General features: G+C 45.7%; 1 protein-coding gene across 1 annotated transcript in view; it reads left to right on the top strand.

Moving 5' to 3' along the window:
• susd1 (sushi domain containing 1) overlaps positions 1–19,175 on the top strand; it is a 145,210-nt gene that overhangs the window by 82,992 nt on the left and 43,043 nt on the right. The window contains exon 15 of the mRNA XM_069920113.1: positions 7,400–7,579. Coding sequence (XP_069776214.1) covers positions 7,400–7,579 — 180 coding nt within the window. The remainder of the gene's footprint in view (positions 1–7,399; positions 7,580–19,175) is intronic.

The raw sequence follows: 19,175 nt of genomic DNA, 5'->3' as shown, positions 1-19,175 counted from the left end.
GGCTTAATTGTTAGCAATAGCCTTTTTAATCCCAAGTCGTTTTGTTTTGTGTCTCCCTAGCTGTTGACTTTGGCTCACCTCCAGTTATAGTGAACACAGTGAGGAGTGTCCCACAAAACACAAGTTATAGAAGTGTCGCAGTATACCAGTGTCTGGCTGGCTATGTTCATGTAAGAGGAAGATCATTATTAATCTGCTCTGCCCAGAGTCAGTGGGAAGGACTAAACTTGGAGTGTAAAGATGGGGGCACCAGAACACTTCTGAATGAATTTCACACTGAAATAGCAGGAAGCTAATGTCCCAGCACACACTCTGTGATTTCTATTTCTCATTTATTTTTCTTTTGCCTTATCACGGTTGTTTTCTCACCATCTGTTGAACCTTCGTTTCCCTTTCTAGAGATGCTGCCTTCGAGTTTCAAGCTTTTATTTCAGATTTCCACATTTTTATGTTTGATTCTAAGTGGTTGTTGTGTAGAGTCCACACAGCAGTGACTGCCCTTGAGCACGTTCATTCCCGGAAGGCACTCAGGGAAGGCGCTGCCAGGACTGGGATGGGTCAGGGAGGCTTGACGCCGATGAAGAGGCTGAGAGAGCCCTCCCTGACAGTGAGAATGGAGCTCCCAGCCCCTCTGTGCTAACCTTGGGTCCCCTCCACCCCTCGGGATTCCTAGGGACGATTGTAAGTTCTGCCCCTGTGTTGACCAGTGCCATCCAGTGCTCGGTGTTTCCATTTTGCCCTTGGAGAACCACTGGAATAAATGGCCTCAGGTCACCTGGGTGGGATAAGACCACTGAACAGATCTGTCATCCTATGGATCCACAACGGAAGTGTTCCATGCAGCGGTGGGTTGGGGGGGGGGGGTGTTCTGATGCAATTGTGCGTTAGTATTGCTGATTTCTTGTCACACCAGAGAGATCATCTCTGCCCTGAGGGCAGCAGGGGCCACCTTGGCTGAGGGTGGAGCAGAAGGCTGCACTGGGTGGGTGGTGGGGGTGTGTGGGCTGGGATTGTGGTGGATGATGCAGTGGGCAGGGCTTTTTTTTGTGGCTTTTTCCCAAAGTGCTCCTGCAGCATGGCAAACATAGCAGAGGTAGAGATGCCATGTATCCAGGTATGGTCTATGCCAATGCATGTTAGGTCATATAGTACATGTCCCTGAGGGACAAGGGAAATCTCCTCTCACCATTCTTGCCAATACTGTGTTGTTTCTATGCGGTGAACTTATATAGGTTCCACCTGGGCAGATGCACCCTGATCCAGATAGTCTAGTCCCTCCCAAAGGGCAATAGCTACCTGTTTTACCGGTCGCCAGTCCAATCAAGGGCAAGACCACCCCTCTGAGGTCAGGGCAGGTGGAGGTAACTAAGTGGGTGAAACACGAAAGCCTGCAGACACTGTGATTGTAGTAAAAACACATCGAAATACTGGAGGAGCTCAGCTGGTCTTTTCAGTATCCATAGGAGACAAAGATATATTTCTGATCTAGCACAGAACAATGGCTCAACTAAGTGTAGTGCACACTTTATGCATGACTCCTCCAGTGATATCCACAGTAGTGATCTGGCATGGAGTGAGATGTCCGGGACTTGGACCAAGAGGCAGAGAGAGAGAAATATGGCATGTGTCGATGTTTCTGCTCTTCTGAGCTGTCTGCCCAATGATGACGCTGAATCATTTAAATGAGTCAGTGGCAAGGTGTGCACTAAAGGGTGGCGGAGTCCAAAGTTGATTGGCAGGTGATGCAACCTTCGACTAGGTTTCAGACAGGGAGGTCTCGTAATCCTCCATAATCCACAATGTTCCAGACAAGGACGGCACATGTTTTTCCACAATCAATATATAACAGTCATCCTGTTCATCCCGTCCAGAACATGGCCATTGAGATTCATTCAAATCTCCACAGCTCTCTAAGACTGTCACATGTACTTTATAAATGTGCTTAGACTTTAACACTCCACTCAAAGATTTAGCCAGTGACATTAAGTTTTTACATCCTGGTTGCAGAATAAACCCTTCTCACTGTATCAGAAAAAATGTAACAATAAACTTGAACTATTCTCAATACCTCAGGCAGCAGACAGATAGTCACTTTTCCCCTCTTTGTACTTTCTAAACAGCAATCAGATCACCGCCCAGCTCTTGAGAGTGTGTAATCTCTCTTTGTGCATTAATTCTTGAACGTGAAGCCTAAACAGAAATGTATGCAGAAAGTGACTTTGCATTCCAATGAAATCACTTTCCTTTATAAAAATGCCTTTAATTTAGCATTTATATAAGGCACTTTACAGGACTGCTATCAAATAACTGGAAAGTTGATATTGAACTGCAAAATTAGGTATTGAGACAGGTAACCACAACCTTGGTCAAGGTCAGTTAAATTTTAGGAGTTCTTGAAATCAAAGGGATTAGTTCTAGAGTTCATGTTTTTGGCAGTTGAATTTATGACAGGAAAAATGTTTAAACTTGGGGATGTGTAAGAGAGCAGCCTGGAGGAATACAGATATTTCTCAGGATTATAAATTTGTTGAGTAAATATTGTGATATTGAGATGAAGTAGTCAGTCTATTCAAGATTATTTTTGGTACTATGTTGTTCAAAATGTTTAATCTAAGGATTATTTCTGCAATATCTCGTTTGCCTGTTTTAAACATACACATCAATAGGGGGCGTGTGGTGTATTGAAAATGAATAGGCATTAAATTATACAGTACACAAAAGTACACACATGAAGAGGTAATAGGTGGAAAAGCAAGAAGCTGAGAAGTGATGGGGAGAGGGCAGAGGATAGAAAGATAGGTCCCTGATAGGGGAAGGGGATGGGTTGCTGGAGGTAGGGAGGGAGAGGGGTAGGGAATGAGAGAGACTGGAGGAGAAGTGATGGGGAGAGGGCAGAGGATAGAAAGATAGCTCCCTGATAGGGGAAGGGGATGGGTTGCTGGAGGTAGGGAGGGAGAGGGGTAGGGAATGAGAGAGACTGGAGGAGAAGTGATGGGGAGAGGGCAGAGGATAGAAAGATAGCTCCCTGATAGGGGAAGGGGATGGGTTGCTGGAGGTAGGGAGGGAGAGGGGTAGGGAATGAGAGAGACTGGAGGAGAGAGTTAATGGAAGGTGGAAGTCGACACTGATGCCGTCTGGTTAGAGATTGCTGAAAGAATATAATGTGGGCGGCCTCCCCTTGGCAGTGCTTGAGGCCATGAATAAACTTATCAGTGTTCCAATGGTGTGTGGAATTAAAATGTTTGGCCACTAGGAGATCCTTGAGTTTGCAGTGGACAGAGCAGAGGTGCTTAACAAAACAACCTTCCAGTCTGCAACCAGTCTCCCCAATGTAGAGGAGGCCATTTTGGGAACACCAGATGCAATAAATGACCCCTGCAGATTCACAGATGAAGTGTTGTTTCACTTGGAAGAACGCTTGAGACCCTGAATGGTTGTGAGGGAGGAGGTGTCCAGCAGGGTGAAGCAGTTTATGGTTTGACTGTAGTCAATGACCATGTGTTATTTCTCTCCATTCTACTACCACTACTTGGGCCGTCCATGGGCTGGTGCTGGGTTCTATGACCCCTTCCGCTAGGAGCCATTTGACCTCCGCTTTAATGTCCCTGGGGCTGTACTGTCTGCTCTTAGTGGCTCCAGCTCACAGTCAGGGGTGAGGTTCTCAAACACGGGCGGTGGTGGGACCCAGAGAGTAGAGAGACCACAAGTCGTGTTCAGGGGGTTTGGCCGGTTCACAAATTTGGTGTTGTAGACCATGATGGGCAGGTGGGGCTGTTGAACTGCATGTGGACCCTCTGTAGATGGCACTGGAAGTCCAGTCCCAGTATGACTGACCCGCAGAGGTGTGACATGATCGGGAATTTAAAGTTCCTGTACTCTGAGCCCCGCACAGTCAGCATCACGGTGCAGCAGCCACTGATCTTGGCTGAGTGGGATTTGGATACCAAGGAAACCTTACATTGCATCGGGCTTACAACGAGGGAGTATTGATGTACAGAACCCAGGTGGATGAAGCTCTTGGTGCTTCCTGTGTCAAATAAACAGTTCGTAGGGTGGTCATTTACCTCGACATTCATCATGGCTTTGGCCAGTTAGTGCGGGCTATCTTGGTTGAGGACGAAGGAGGCAAGCATCTGGTTGCTCTCCAAGTCACTACTTATTGGTTCGGGGGTGGTTGCCAAGATGGCTGCCCCCATGTTGCACATGCGATGCTGTCTTTTGCCACTGGGAGTGGAGCCGGAAGTTGTACCACCCCAGCTTGTCATCCCCAGGGCCCTGTCGATCCATCCCCGGCCACCAGAAGTGACGCCGGAAATGGGGAGGTCCAAGATGGCACCGGCTGTCGGCCTCAAGCAGTGCTTCTGGGGGAATGTTGGGACTTGCACACTTTTGCATAGTGCCCTTTCTTCCCGCAAGCGGAACATGTGGAACTTTGGGCTGGGCAGCTCTTACAGGGGTACTTCCCATGCCCGCAGAAGTAGCACTCTGGCACTCGATAGCAGCAGCAGTGACGTGGGGCCCCGCGTCCCAAGATGGCGGCACTTGCATCCCCTACGCAGTGGCAACATTACCTGAAGAGAATATTTTGGTGCTTTGTGGCACTGTCTCCAGTGATTTAACCAAGTCCACTACTTACTGCAGGCTCTGCTTGCCCTTTTCTAGGAGTCTCTGTCTGATGTAGTCAGAGCTAAACCCAGCTACGCATGTGTCCTGTATTAGGCCTTGACGTGGGCAGCCACAGAGACTTCTCAGCAGTCGCAGGTTCGCCCTGGCTACCACAGCGTCCACATATACTCATCAGTCGACTCACCCAGTGCTTGTTTTCGGCTGCCCAGGAGGAATCGCATGTATATAATATTCATCGGGGCCTGGTACTGCTTCTGCAGGAACTCCATCACTTCAGAGTAAGTGGTATAGTGTAGCGTCTGCGACAGCAGGACTGTGGAATAAAGCGACGTCTACACAATGTGAGGGTGAACAAGTAACTGACTTTATTATTTGAATTTGCTCGCGCTGCACGTAAGGGAACACCCACTTCCAGTGACGAGTGCCGGCTTCCAGAAGTGACATCACTGCGTCGCGGCGTCACTCCCTGGCTGGTGGTGTGCCACCCAGAAGTGGGGAGTTCCCCTAGGCAACACATGGCGTCAACTTTGGGCTTCTCCTCGGGTGTGAAGGGGGACCTGTGCCGTATTGAATAGATCTTAATATTGATATAATATCATAAAATACTTTCACTATTATCAATTAAACCAGCTCCATGCCATGAACATTTCATGAATGATGTCGCCTAAAGGGGTGGAATATTGTCTTGCTACTGGAATGTTTCTTTGTTGGAGATTCCATCCTTCAGATTTCACATTTATTGTCAGAGCACAGTTGGTGTAGTGGTTAGTGGAACACCTTTACAGCGCCAGTGATCGGGACAGGGGTTCGAATCCTATGCTGTCTGTAAGAAGTTTATACGTTCTCCCTGTGTCTGCGTGGCTTTTCCTCAGGTGCTCTGGTTTCCTCTCACTGTTGAAAATGTATGGGGGGCTGTAGGTTAATCAGGTGTAATTAAGCTGCATGGAGTCATGGGTCAAAATGGCCTGTTAATGTGCTGCATGTCTAAATAAAAAAAAATTCAAAATGACATCACATTCAATCCTGAGATTCTTTTTCTTGTGGGCAAGGCAGAATTACCATTTATTGGTAGTGTAAAATGCTGGATGGGTCACGTCTCCAGAATGGAGGACCATCGCCTTCCCAAGATCGTGTTATATGGCGAGCTCTCCACTGGCCACCGTGACAGAGGTGCACCAAAGAAAAGGTACAAGGACTGCCTAAAGAAATCTCTTGGTGCCTGCCACATTGACCACCTCCAGTGGGCTGATATCGCCTCAAACCGTGCATCTTGGCGCCTCACAGTTTGGCGGGCAGCAACCTCCTTTGAAGAAGACCGCAGAGCCCACCTCACTGACAAAAGGCAAAGGAGGAAAAACCCAACACCCAACCCCAACCAACCAATTTTCCCCTGCAGCCGCTGCAACCATGTCTGCCTGTCCCGCATCGGACTTGTCAGCCACAAACGAGCCTGCAGCTGACGTGGACTTTTACCCCCTCCATAAATCTTCGTCCGCGAAGCCAAGCCAAAGAAAGAAAAAAAATGTACACAACGTCCATATGTAAAGAAATAAAGAAATGTAAACAAACTGACTGTGCAATGCAGAGAAGAAAAAAAAATGAAGTGGAAAAAGTAAGAGTCCTTAAATGAGTCCCCAAGGACCCTACTGATGGAGGGGTAGCAGCCGTTCCTGATCCTGGAGGTGTGAGCTTTGTGGCACCTATACCTCTTTTGATGGTAGCAGTGAGAATAGAGCATGTGCTGGGTGATGTGAATCCTTGATGATTGCTGCTGCTCTCCGATGGCATTGTTCCTTGTAGATGTTTTCGCTGGTGGGGAGAGTTATGCCTGTGATGTCCTGGGCTGTGACCCCTATCTTTCTCAGGGCTTTCCACTCTCTGGTATTGGTGTTCCCATACCAGACTGTGACCTCCACCACATCTCTGTAGAAATTCACCAGGGTTTCTGATGTCATACCAAACTTCAGTGGAAGTAGAGGTGCTAAATTCTTTTCTTCATGATGTTAGGTCCAGGAAAGATCCTGAGATAGAATCCTGAGATAATGACTCCGAAGAACTTAAATTTTCTCACCATCTCCACCTCTGATTCCCTCAATGATCACTGGATCGTACAGCTTTGCTTTTCCCTATCTGAAATCAACCATCAGCTCCTTGGTTTTGGTGATATTGAGTGCAAGGTTGTGGTTTAGCCAAGTCTCTCTCCTGTCTACTTACTCATCGTCCCTTTTTATGCAACCAACTACTGTGGTATCATCAGCAAATTTGTAGCCACACGGTCATAGGTGTAAAATTAGTAGAACTATAAATACAACCCTATGGTGCTCTGGTACTGATGGAGATTATGGGGAAGATATTGTTACCAATCCTTACTGATTGTGGTCTGGAGGTAAGGAAATCCATAATCCAAAGTGTTGAGGGGTGATGATATTAAATCCCAAACTGTAGTTGATAAAGTGCATCCTGATGAATGCATCTTGGTTGTCCAGGTATTCCAGGGCTTTGTGTAGAGCCAGCAAGATGGCATCCACCCTGGACATGTTCCTACAATAGGTAAATTGGAATGAATCCATCTTGCTACTCAGACAGGAGCTGATATGCTTCAAGACCACCCTTTCAGCTTTTCATTGTGCCAGTGCCACTGGTTGATAGTCATTTAGTCAGGTTTACACATTCTTCTTGGACACATTGCAGTTGTTACGGTGCATACTCGGAATGGAGACCTTGCAGGTCTATCAAAAGTGATTTTAAATAATTAATGTTTATGTCTCCTCAGCTGTTGACTGTGGGATGCCACCCATGTTACAGAACACTGTACCACATCCATTCAAAGGGACAACCTATGGAAGCATTGTAATGTACCAGTGTCTGGTTGGGTACATGCATGTTGGAGGAAGTGACAAGTCATTCTGCTCTGCCCAGGGACGATGGGAAGGTGGAAATTTAAAATGTGAAGGTCAGATTTCCAGAATGTTTCTACAAAACCAAGTTAAATACGAGCTACTGGATCTGTGTATTAAATTGAGCGTAACGTAACTCCTTCTATGACCTTCTACCTGTTAGCCTGTGCTTCTCCCTCTGCCCCTTCCTCCTCTCCTCTCCTGCCCCTTCATCCCTCCTTTCCTCCTCTCCCTCCCAACACCTTTATATTTTGGAGCCTGCCTGTTTTTCCTTACACCCAACGAAGGGGCCAGGCCTAAATTGTTTGTTACCCCTTACTTCCTATGGATGCTGTGTGACTGTTGAGTTTCTCCAGCATGTTTGTGTACTCCACTTGATATCACATCTGCCATCTTTCTTGTTTAACTATATAACTCCTATGTGACTGTTTCAGTCTCTGTGACTTTGATGTGAGGAAATTTTTATGTCAACAATGCTTTGTTATGCATTTATTATGGCCAATTAAAGATGAGGTAATCATATCCAAATCAAATTATTATCAAAAGGGGCAGAGCAGTACAATGCCCCACAACTTCATTGTCCTGGGTTCAATCCTGATCTCTAGTGCTCTCTGTGTGGACTTCACATGTTTTCCCTGTGACTGTGTGGAGTTCCCCAGGCCCTCAGGCTTCTTCACTCATCCCAAAGATGTGCTGGTTGGTTGGTTTTATTTTGTCACTGTTAATTCCCCCCCCCAGTGTTAAATGTATAGTAGAACCTGAATGGAATTTATGGGAACATAAGATGACTAGCGTAAGGACTAGCGTAAGGACTAGCATAAGTGAGTACCTGATGGTAAGCATGGACTTGGTGAGCTGAAGAGCCAGGTTCTGTTCTGTGCTTCAATGGAAGAGCCAGGTTCTGTTCTGTGCTTTGAATGGATGTGGTAAATGGCTGAGAAGTTGTTGTGGTGAACGCAGCAAATTGGATATTTTGACCCATCTTCCAGTGCTGTATATTTGTCATCTTAGAGGAACTTGGGTGAGGTGAATGGGGAATCAGTGAACTCAAATCATATAATCCAAAACCTCAGTCATTGAGGTTGATGAGAAGGGAAGAAATCAGTGGATTGACATAAAAAAATGGAGTGAATTAGAATAATTTTGGTAACTGGGAGAGAGATAATTAAAAAAAGTAAATTTAGATATTATATATGTTGCAAAGCTAAATTAGAAAATTTAAAATACAAGAGAACATCTGTGAAGAAATATCAATATGCAGAGATGAAAATCTATAATTTCTTCCTCTGGGCCTTTCAAGTGAAAAACCTAAATCTGATTATTAAACATCTCCATTTACAGTTTTGCTTAAAAGTTCATTTGGACCTCCAGGGCAAATCTATGAAATTGCACCCACACTTCCTCCATGGTTGAGGTATAAGATTGGTTGCATTTTTGCTCCAATTCATTTGCATATTGCTGAGTGCAAATTCTGCCATCAGCTAATGCAAGATTTTATAATATAATTTTATAACATTGTTTAAGCAATTTTCCTAAAAGCATTCCTAGTAGTTGAACAAAGAAGCTGATTGGAGCAAGAGAGGTCGGGTGACCTGAGGAGCGGCAGCAGTTAGAATATAAAAAGGGGTGAATTGGCAGCTAGAAGCTGATTGGAGGAAGAAGCTGACTATCACTATAAAAGTGATGGACTGTATGGAGGAGCGGTCATGGGGGTGAGCGGTCATGGGGGGAGCGGTCATGGGGGGGAGCAGTCATGGGGGGAACGGTCATGGGGGGAACGGTCATGGGGGGGAACGGTCATGGGGGGAACGGTCATGGGGGGAGCGGTCATGGGGGGAGCGGTCATGGGGGGAGCGGTCATGGGGGGAGCGGTCATGGGGGGAGCGGTCATGGGGGGAGCGGTCATGGGGAGGAGCGGTCATGGGGGGAGCGGTCATGGGGGGAGCGGTCAAGGGGGGGAGCGGTCATGGGGGGAGCGGTCATGGGGGGAGCGGTCATGGGGGGGAGCGGTCATGGGGGGAGCGGTCATGGGGGGGGCAGTCAAGGGGGGGAGCGGTCATGGGGGGAGCGGTCATGGGGAGAGCAGTCATGGAAGGAGCAGTCATTGCGGGAGCATTAAGGCTTTGGCTCAACAGGCTTCAGCGAGACAAGGTAAGAAGCGATAGGTAGTAGGAGTTGAAGTAAGAAAGGGCCACCGTTTTCAAAGAACAAAAAGAATTCAGCAGGTAGGCACAGGAAAGGGCAGGTTCTAGATATCATATATTTTGTTCCTATAGTCATAGTGGGATTGGCAGCCAAGGCAAGGACATGCTCCTCTTTTTAAAAATATTTATTTAAAATTTCCATACATGCATTCAAGTCAAACTACAAAATATAACAGTAATCATATCAAATCCATTATACTTGATGGTTTTATAAAACCCCCAAAAAGAAAATAAAAATAACCCCCCACCCCTCCCCCCCAAAATAATAACCCAAATAGGGATAGAAAAGAAAGAAGGAAGAAAGAGAGAAGGAAAAAGAATACAATTAGTTAAAAAAAAGAAAAAGGAAGTAGATCTGGTTGTCTTTCATTCGATTCTAATCTTTTTCAATTTTATTTGTTTATTTATTCCAAGGAGTTAACATGGTTTCATGAGATTTAGGGAAATCACTTTTAAAATTTATACCTACAATACATAAATATGGGCACCAAATGTTCAAAAAAAATCATATTTATTCCTTAAATTATATGTAATCTTCTCAAAATACAGCTATGAATTTCCTCATGTTATCTTTCCAAACCTAAATGAGAATCCAATTTCCATGTCACTGCTATATATTTTCTTGCAACCACTAAATGCAATTTTTATAGATTATTTTTTATATAAATTCAGTTTCAATTTTGGTCTTATCCATGAAATATTTACTCAGTAAAATTTTCCTGTGGAAATGTAACTCCTGTGACTTGCTCCAAAAAAGTTCCTAATTTTATCCAAAATAGTCTCAATTTTGGACATGACCATTTAGAATGTAAAAAAAGTACTAATCTCTTGGCTACATCTAAAACATTGATCTGAAAGATCTGACTTCAATCTAATTAATTTTTGTGGGGTAAGATATAGTTGATGGAAAAAAATTACATTGAACCAATCTATATCTAACATTTATTGTATTTTTCAAACTATCCAGACATAGTTCTGACAAGCTTATCTCCCCAATAATAATATTTGAATCTGTCTCCCATCTCTGTCCAGATCTATGAATTTCCTACTTTTGATATAAATTTTCTAATAGATCTATTACAAATCAAGGCTTCTATTTCACTACTTTTAGGTAATAACATTGTTGGACCCAGTTTATCTTGTAATAATGCTTTTATTTGAGAGTAACAAAATATTGTATTATTTTGTATCCTATATTTATATTTTAATTGTTCAAATGACATTAAATTTCCTCCTTCATAACAATCTTCTACATTTCTAATTCCCTTAGAGAACCAAATATTCTAAAGTCGATTATTCATTGTAACAGGATAAATCTATTTTGATTCAAAGGTATTTTAGCTAAACCAGGGTTCCTCATTCCCATTTCAGTATTTGCTTTATACCATATGTTAATCAAATGCATCATTTGTGGAGTTTCCCTGTCACCAATTTTTAATCTCAGTTCCCGTTTATATATAAAATCTAGTGTCTTCTCTCCTATTTTTCCCACCTCTAACTTAGGACATGCTCCTCTTACAGAATGTGGGTCATCTGGGAAGCCAGTAATATCTCTGATAACTTCAGCTCGTGACAAGCCGAGTTAAGGAATTGGAGCTGGAGTTGGATGAATTCTGGATAATTCAAGAGGCAGAGGGGGTGATGGACAGGAGTTACAGGAACATTATCGTACCTCACAGGAAGGTAGATGGGTAACAGTCAGGAGAGGGAAAAGGAACAGGCAGGCAGTGCAGGGCACCCCTGTGGCTGTTCCTCTCAATAACAAGAATACCATTTTAGATACTATTTGGGGAACGACCTACCAGGCACAAGCCACAGTGATTAGGTTTCTGGCACAGAGTCTGGTCCTGTGGCTAAGAAGGGAAGGGATGAGAAGAGGCAAGCTATAGTGATAGGGGACTCCATAGTTAGGGGGACAGATAAGAGATTCTGTGGAAGAGATTGAGTGCCAGGGTCTGAGATATCTCAGATCAAGTTCACAGCATTCTCAGGAGGGAGGGTGAGCAGCCAAATGTCGTGGTCCATATAGGGACCAATGATGTGGGTAGGAAGGGAAAGGAAGTCCTGTAAAGAGAGATCAGGGAGTTAAGACACTAGGTTGAAGGACAGGACCACCAGGATAGTGATCTCAGGATGGCTACCCATGCCACGTGCTAGTGAGGTTAGAAATAGGGGGCGATCTTTCATGAAATGCTAGAGTCAGGAATAGTTCCAGAAGACAGGAAAATTGCAAACGTTGCCCCATTCATAAAGAAGGGAGAGAGGCAAAAGACAGGAAATTATAGACCAGTTAGCTTAACTTCAGTGATTGGCAAGATTCTCAAGTCCATTATTAAGGTTGAGGTTTCAGGGTACTTGAAAGCACAAGATAAAATAGGCTGAAATCCGCATGGTTTCCTTCAGAGGAGATCTTGCCTGACAAATCCATTAGAGTTCTGAGGAATTAATGAGTAGGACTGTTATGAACCCAGAGGACCCATAAACCCAGCAGCAATAGATATTCACCAAGACAAATGGTTACTTAAACAAAATTTGTTTTCAATTATCTTTAAACATGAAAACAGGATCAAATCTAAACTTAACCTAACTTAACTCCTTCTACTTCTAAGCGCCTGTGTATGTAATGTGTACATGTTCAGGAAAGTTCTTTGATTCATAGTCTAATCTCACTTCTCACTCCTTCAAGTTCGCCAATATCAGTCAATTCTTATACTGTGCACAGAATTTAACATCTATGTAGTTTCACCAGGTAAAGGTGCTTAAAGGTAAATGGTTATTGCTCAGGAAGGTTCTAGTTGGTTTCAGAGAGATATTTGTTGCTCACTGGACACACACAAACTGATTTCCTCCGATCAGTCACTTCAGCGTCTTGCCGAAGAAACTTGCCCCATCATGGGTTTTCAAAATGATAACCTCTTCTTCCAGGTCACCACAGAATTCCACTTGTTTCCCTTATTTCAGGAGAAATACTCTAGCCAGCCATTTCCTCTTGTAAGGACTACAAGGGTTTTGAACAAGTTGAACTCCGAACTCACAACCCGTCTTCAAAATGGGGTTTTCAAAAAGCCTGCCAGCTTGCCATGTTGCAGCATCAAGTCACTGCAGAACTGTCTGGCTATTTGTTACTTTAAAGACAATAGTCCATTTACTCCACACATCAATCCAATTAACACCTACTTGTGAAGTCTCCATAAAATCTTCAAAGTTTCTGTAAAGTCACTGTGGACATGAAGTCTCTCTTTCAGCAAAGCTCTTGCATTTTAAATGAGATGTCTTTTGTGAAATGTTAATATCTGTTTGTGAAGTGACCTACACTTAAACACCCTGTGATAGTACAGATTCTATCACCAATGTGTATATGTACATATGTACAGATGGTAGTGTAGGATGACTGTGATTGGCTGAGAATGTCTACTAGCAGGTCTTAAAGGGTTGCTCCTTGCCAGACCAGATCATTCTGGACTGGTCAACCTACTTGTGATATGCTCCAGTCTTTCAGTTAATAAAAGCCTTGGTTTTGATGCGCACTACAATTTTATTATTAATTTAAAATTTTTTGAAGAGATGGAGCGTATGCTACAGCTGGAATGCCTCGACATCAACCCACAGTCAGCTACAGCCTCAAATGACTTTAAGCACTGGGTGAGATGCTTCGAAACATACTTATAGGTCTCTGATCCTGCCGTGATAGAGGACAACCATCGACTACTAATATTGATGACTGTGGTGTCCCCGAGAGTCTACCAGAGTGTCCAGGATGCGACCACTTACGCTGGAGCCATGAAGGTGCTGAAAGGGCTCTACGAGCGATCAGTGAACAGGGTCTATGCTTGGTACAAATTTGCTACAAGGAGGCAACAGCCCGGTGAGTCCTTTAGAGCTTATATTCAGGCACTAAGGGCAATGGGCAGGGACTGTGCCTGCACAGACAGAACTGCTGCGGAGACCACAGACGATCTCATTCGGGATGCCTAAGTGGCCGGGGTTTGATCGAATGAGGTGAGGCAGCGTCTGCTAGAGCACGGAGGAGAAAACCTAGAGGACATGATCTGGATTGCTGAGACGATGGAGGCTGCGGTCTTAAGTATGGACATGTACTCTTGGGGCTGGACCCCACATTCTGATGTAAATAGGATGCCCTCCCTCTACCCTATTACTGCCGCTATGCTGCCCGATGCAACCCCAAAGTGTTATTTCTGCGGGAGGAACAAGCACAGCAGGTCCCAGTGCCCAGTGAGAAAAACCAGGTGCCAGAAGTGCCTTAAAAACGGCCACTTTGCTGTAGTCTGTCGCTCCAAAATGGCCACTGTCAAACACAGTGCCTCGTTTGAAGCCCAATCACCACTCTCCATTTCAAACTCTTCTTCCTCAGAGCACGTGTCCAATGAGAGAGAGGACTCCACCATGTGGCAGCGCCTAATGTCATGGGGCAGACCCCGAGCGCGGAAGGTACAACCCACCCTCGCCGCAATGACATTCACCTTACCTCACGAAGCAACGTCTGACCAGGCCCCAGCCCTGACCTCAACGCCCGCCGCCGCTGCCGACCAGGGACCCGCCATCACTGACCACCCCACCTCCGACGGCAAGCAGCGACCCCCAACACTTACCGTTGGCTGCAGGCAGCAACACCAACTCCTCGACAGTATTATTTCAGGCCCAACTGTTTGCGTGACGTCATCACGCACACGTTGCGTGACGTCATCTCGCAGGACTCCACTATCCCCATTACAAGTCTCTGCATCAATAACCCTCGACCAGGATTTCCCCAACCCCTCACAAAAGCAATGGAACTGATTAAAGTGCATGGACACTATACCAATTGCTTATTTGACTCGGGGTCAACTGACAGTTTTATCCACCCAGACCTGGCCCACCGTTGCAGACTAGCTATTCTCCCCACTACACAGAGAATTTCGCTCTTGACTGGGGTAAAGGGGTACTGCTTGGCGACTCTGAAAGTCCACGGCATCACGTTCACAGACTTCAAACTATTAGTCCTTCCCCAATTGTGCGCCCCTGGACTGCTGGGACTGGATTTTCAGTGCCAGTTTCAAACCATTTCCCTGCACTTTGGGGCCTCACGCTCCGCTCTCTGTCTGTAACCACTCCACCCTGGAAACCTCCTGCCAGCGGCAGCCCAAGCCACCCTCCCCCATGCCCTGGGGCCTCACCTGCAATGTCTCCACCCTCCGAGTTGCTCCGCCAGCGCTTTTCGCAAATCTCACGCCTGGCTGGAAGCCTGTGGCCACCAAAAGCTGGCAATATAGTTATGAACACAGGAAATTTATCACAAGCGAGGTGCACAGATGCTGGATGAGGGCATTATCAAACCTAGCTCGAGTCCATGGAGGGCCCAGGTGGTGTTGTTAAAAACGGGGATAAGCCGCGGATGATGGCTGACTACCGTCAGACAATCAACTGCTTCACGCTCCTGGATGCGTATCCCCTTCCACGGTCACGGATGTGGTGAATCAGATCACCCAATACCGTGTATTTTCCACCATTGACTTACGTTCAGCCTATCATCAGCTCCTGATCCGCCAAGAAGACTGACCTTTCATGGCCTTCGAAGCGAATGGGCGGCTGTATCAATTCCTCAGGGTACCCTTTGGGGTCACAAATGGCATCGTGATCTTCCAGTGGGAAATGGACCGGATGGTGGACCAGAACGGGCTGACTGCTACTTTCCCGTATCTGGACAATGCCACCATCTGCGGCCATGACACGGAGGATCATGATGCCAACCTTGAGAAATTTTTTCAGACTGCAACTTGGCTGAACTTGACCTACAATTTTGACAAGTGTGTCTTCCGGACCACTCGGCTCGCAATTCTGGGTTGTGTGATGGAGAACAGGGTGGTCATGCCGGACCCTGACTGCATGCATCCCCTCATGGACTTGCACCCCCCCCCCACACCCAGAAGGCACTCAGACGCTGCCTGGATTTTTTTCTCTTACTATGCTCAATGGGTTCCACACTATGCCAACAAGGCACGACCACTCATCAAGACCACCTCCTTCTCCCTGTCAACTGAAGCCAGAGTGGTCTTTGACCGCATCAAATCGGACATCGCTGCTGCAACGCTGCACGCCATCGACGAGTCCATTCTGTTCCAAGTCGAAAGCGATGCTTCTGACTTTGCACTGGCAGCCACTTGGAACCAGGCCGGCTGGCCGGTAGCCTTCTTCTCCAGAACCCTCCAGGGTCCTGAGAGCCGACATTCCTCTGTCGAGAAGGAGGCCCAGGCCATAGTCGAAGCAGTATGTCGTTTGGAGACACTACCTCAGTGGCAGGCGCTTTACGCTGCTGACCGACCAACGCGCGGTGTCCATCATGTTTAGCAATACCCAGTGAGGTAAGATCAAGAATGACAAAATCACCAGGTGGAGAATCGAGCTCTCCACCTTTAATTATGACATACTGTATCGGTCAGGTAAACTCAGCGACCCACCAGATGTGCTCTCCGGGGGACTTGCGCCAACATACAACTGGACAGGCTGCAGAAACTCCACGAGGAGCTCTGTCATCCAGGGGTCACTAGGTTCGCGCACTTTGTCAAAGCTCACAACCTGCCCTACACGGTTGAGGAGATTCACTCCATGCTCCGAGTCTGCCCAGTGTGCGCAGAGTGCAAGCCCCACTTCTTCCATCTGGAGAACACCCACGTCATCAAAACCACCCGCCCCTTTGAGCATCTCAGCGTAGACTTCAAGGGGCCCCTACTGTCAACAAACTGTAACACCTACATCCTTACGGCCATTGATGAGTACTCCCGCTTCCCATTCACTGTGCCCTGCTCGGACATGACTGCCTCCTCAGTTATAGAGGCCCTGCACAGCATCTTCGCCATCTTCGGGTACCCCAGTTACATCCACAGTAACAGGGGGTCCTTGTTTATGGGCACAGAGCTGCAGTGTGGTATTGCTTCAAGCAGGACCACCAGCTATAACTCACGTGGTAATGGCAAGTTGAAAGAGAGAATGCCACCGTCTGGAAAGCGGTTACACTTGCCCTCCGGTCCTAAGGTCTCCCCACCTCTTACTGGCAGGATGTGCTCCCTCATGCCCTACACTCCATTCGCTCCCTCCTATGTACCGCGACCAATGCCACCCCCCATGAGGGGATGTTCTCTTTCCTGAGGAAATCCGAGTGGGGTACAACCATACAGACATGGCTCATGGTTCCCGGTCCAGTCCTCTTACGACGCCATGTCCAGTACTCAAAGAACGACCCCTTGGTTGACCGAGTGACTCTGCTCCATGCGAACCTGCATCGTGCACGTTGAGTACCTGGACGGCGGGAGGACACAGTCTTGGTAAGGGACCTAGCCCAGCCGGATCAGGCGCAGCAGTGCCTTTAACCCAACCTCCCCCTATTCCTTCTCCCCAGGTCATGTGCTTGAACAGAGGGACCAGCACCACCCCACCAGCTCAGGCCAGATTGTCGACAATGCTATTGGGGAATTGAGCGAAGCAGTGGCCGCACCCTAAGGGCCTGCCGGCGACACGACTCTGGCGACCCTAATCCCGGCGCCACAGTGGTCACGCTGGATGGTCAGGCCCCCTGACCGGTGCAGCCCCTAACCTCCATCCACCCTGGGGTCGGTTCTCAAAGAAGGGATGAATGTGATAGTACAGATTCTATCACCAATGTGTATATGTACAGATTGTAGTGTAGGATGACTGTGATTGGCTGAGAGTGTAGCCACACATACTGGCAAGTCTTAAAGGATTGCACCTAGCCAGACCAGGTCATTCTGGATTGGTCGACCTACTTGAAATATGCTCCAGTCTTTTAGTTAATAAGTGTCTTGGTTTGGATCAACAAGTCTTTGGTTCTTTTGACGCGCACTACACCCCCCACAATCTATCTCTTTAAAAAACATATATAATATATAATATTCCCCATAACAAGGACAGAGAAAGGAAATTCAGTGGATGGTGTTCATCTGGATTTTCAGAAGGCCTTCAACAAGGTACCATACGTGAGACACCTCAACAAGATGGGAGCTCATGGTATTATGGGAAAAGTGATAATATGATTGGAAGACTGGCTGTCTGGCAGAAGGCGAAGAGTGGGAATAGAGGGGTCAGTTTCTGGTGGTGCTCCCCAGGGTCAGTTTTGGGTCTGCTATTTTTTATGCTGTATATAAATGATCTGGATGATGGAATTGATGGCTTTGTAGTTAAATTTTCAGATGATATAAAGATAGGAGGAGGGGAAACAGTAAGCCTGCAGAGAGATGGATAGGGTGGAAGAATGGGCAAAGAAGTGGCTGGTGGAATGTAGCGCAGGGAATTCATACATCTCAGTATCAGGAAGAATGAAGCAGACTATTTTTTAAATCGGGAGAATCACTTTAATTATTAAGCTCATTTAAAAGACAGCAAAAACTAAGTAAATTGTGCTCTAAAATTACCAATCTTTTCTGGGGGTTATCCCAATTTCAGGTGGGAAAAATAGGCTAACTTAGCTGAAACAGGATGCCTATTACTTCTCATGTGGGTGGCTTCATGAATTTAAAATCAGAGGCCAATGGTATAAGCTAGCTCCTGTAGTTACTAATAAATCTAAAGAAAGTTCAGCAGAAACCTCTTTAGCCAGAGAGCAGAGAGAATATGGAATTTACTCCTACAGGGTGAGACAAATCTTAGATAAAAACAAGAGAGACTTTATTTATTGTCCAGGATGATTCAATACAACCGAAATGTCTCATCACTGCTGCAACAGCTGTGATATATTCTGTTACATTTGTGGCGAGTATATGCCTAAAGTTCAAAGACACAGATGACTGCACTTGTTAAGAAAGTCTATGAGCTCTACTTCAGTTGTAAAATTGGTGACCAAGACCTGGGCTCCTCACATTTGTTGTGCAACATGTGCAGACAACCTGAGAGCTTCTCCAACTTTTCCAATTTCCTGTATGATGCAGCAAATCTGAAATTATTTTTGTGTTCAGCTTGAAGTTGTGTATCATAATCCCCAATTTTTTTTCAGGAAGCAAACCTTATGAAAAATATTGTTGTCCAGTATTATAATTTAATTATTGAAGGGAGGAATTTATAAGAGGACAACGGAAAAGAAGGTGCTTTTATAAATAATGTTGCCCTGCTCTGTAAAATATGATATAATGAGAATCTTTGAGCTTCCCTTATGATTTGATTTGATACAAATGTGGTGATCAAACTACACAGATAACTCACCAGAATAAATCAGGAATGGCATTACATTTTGCCTCCTTATTAGATGCTTTACAGTATTGTTTTAGTACAAGATGGGAGATGATGTACGATTGTATGATGTGAACAAAGTAGTTCTTTGTTTTCAAAGGTTTGCTTGCTGTCAAACAGCAGACTATTGTCTGGGGCAAGATTTGTATATGGTGTGGAATTTTGTTTTCTCTTTAACTTGGTTTCTATTTAAATTTTTATAAACTATATGTTA

The sequence above is a fragment of the Narcine bancroftii genome, chromosome 1 (genome assembly GCF_036971445.1).
Source record: "Narcine bancroftii isolate sNarBan1 chromosome 1, sNarBan1.hap1, whole genome shotgun sequence".
NCBI lineage: Eukaryota > Metazoa > Chordata > Chondrichthyes > Torpediniformes > Narcinidae > Narcine > Narcine bancroftii.
Note: the sequence above shows the minus strand (reverse complement) of the source record. Positions and strands in the feature narration are given on the sequence as shown.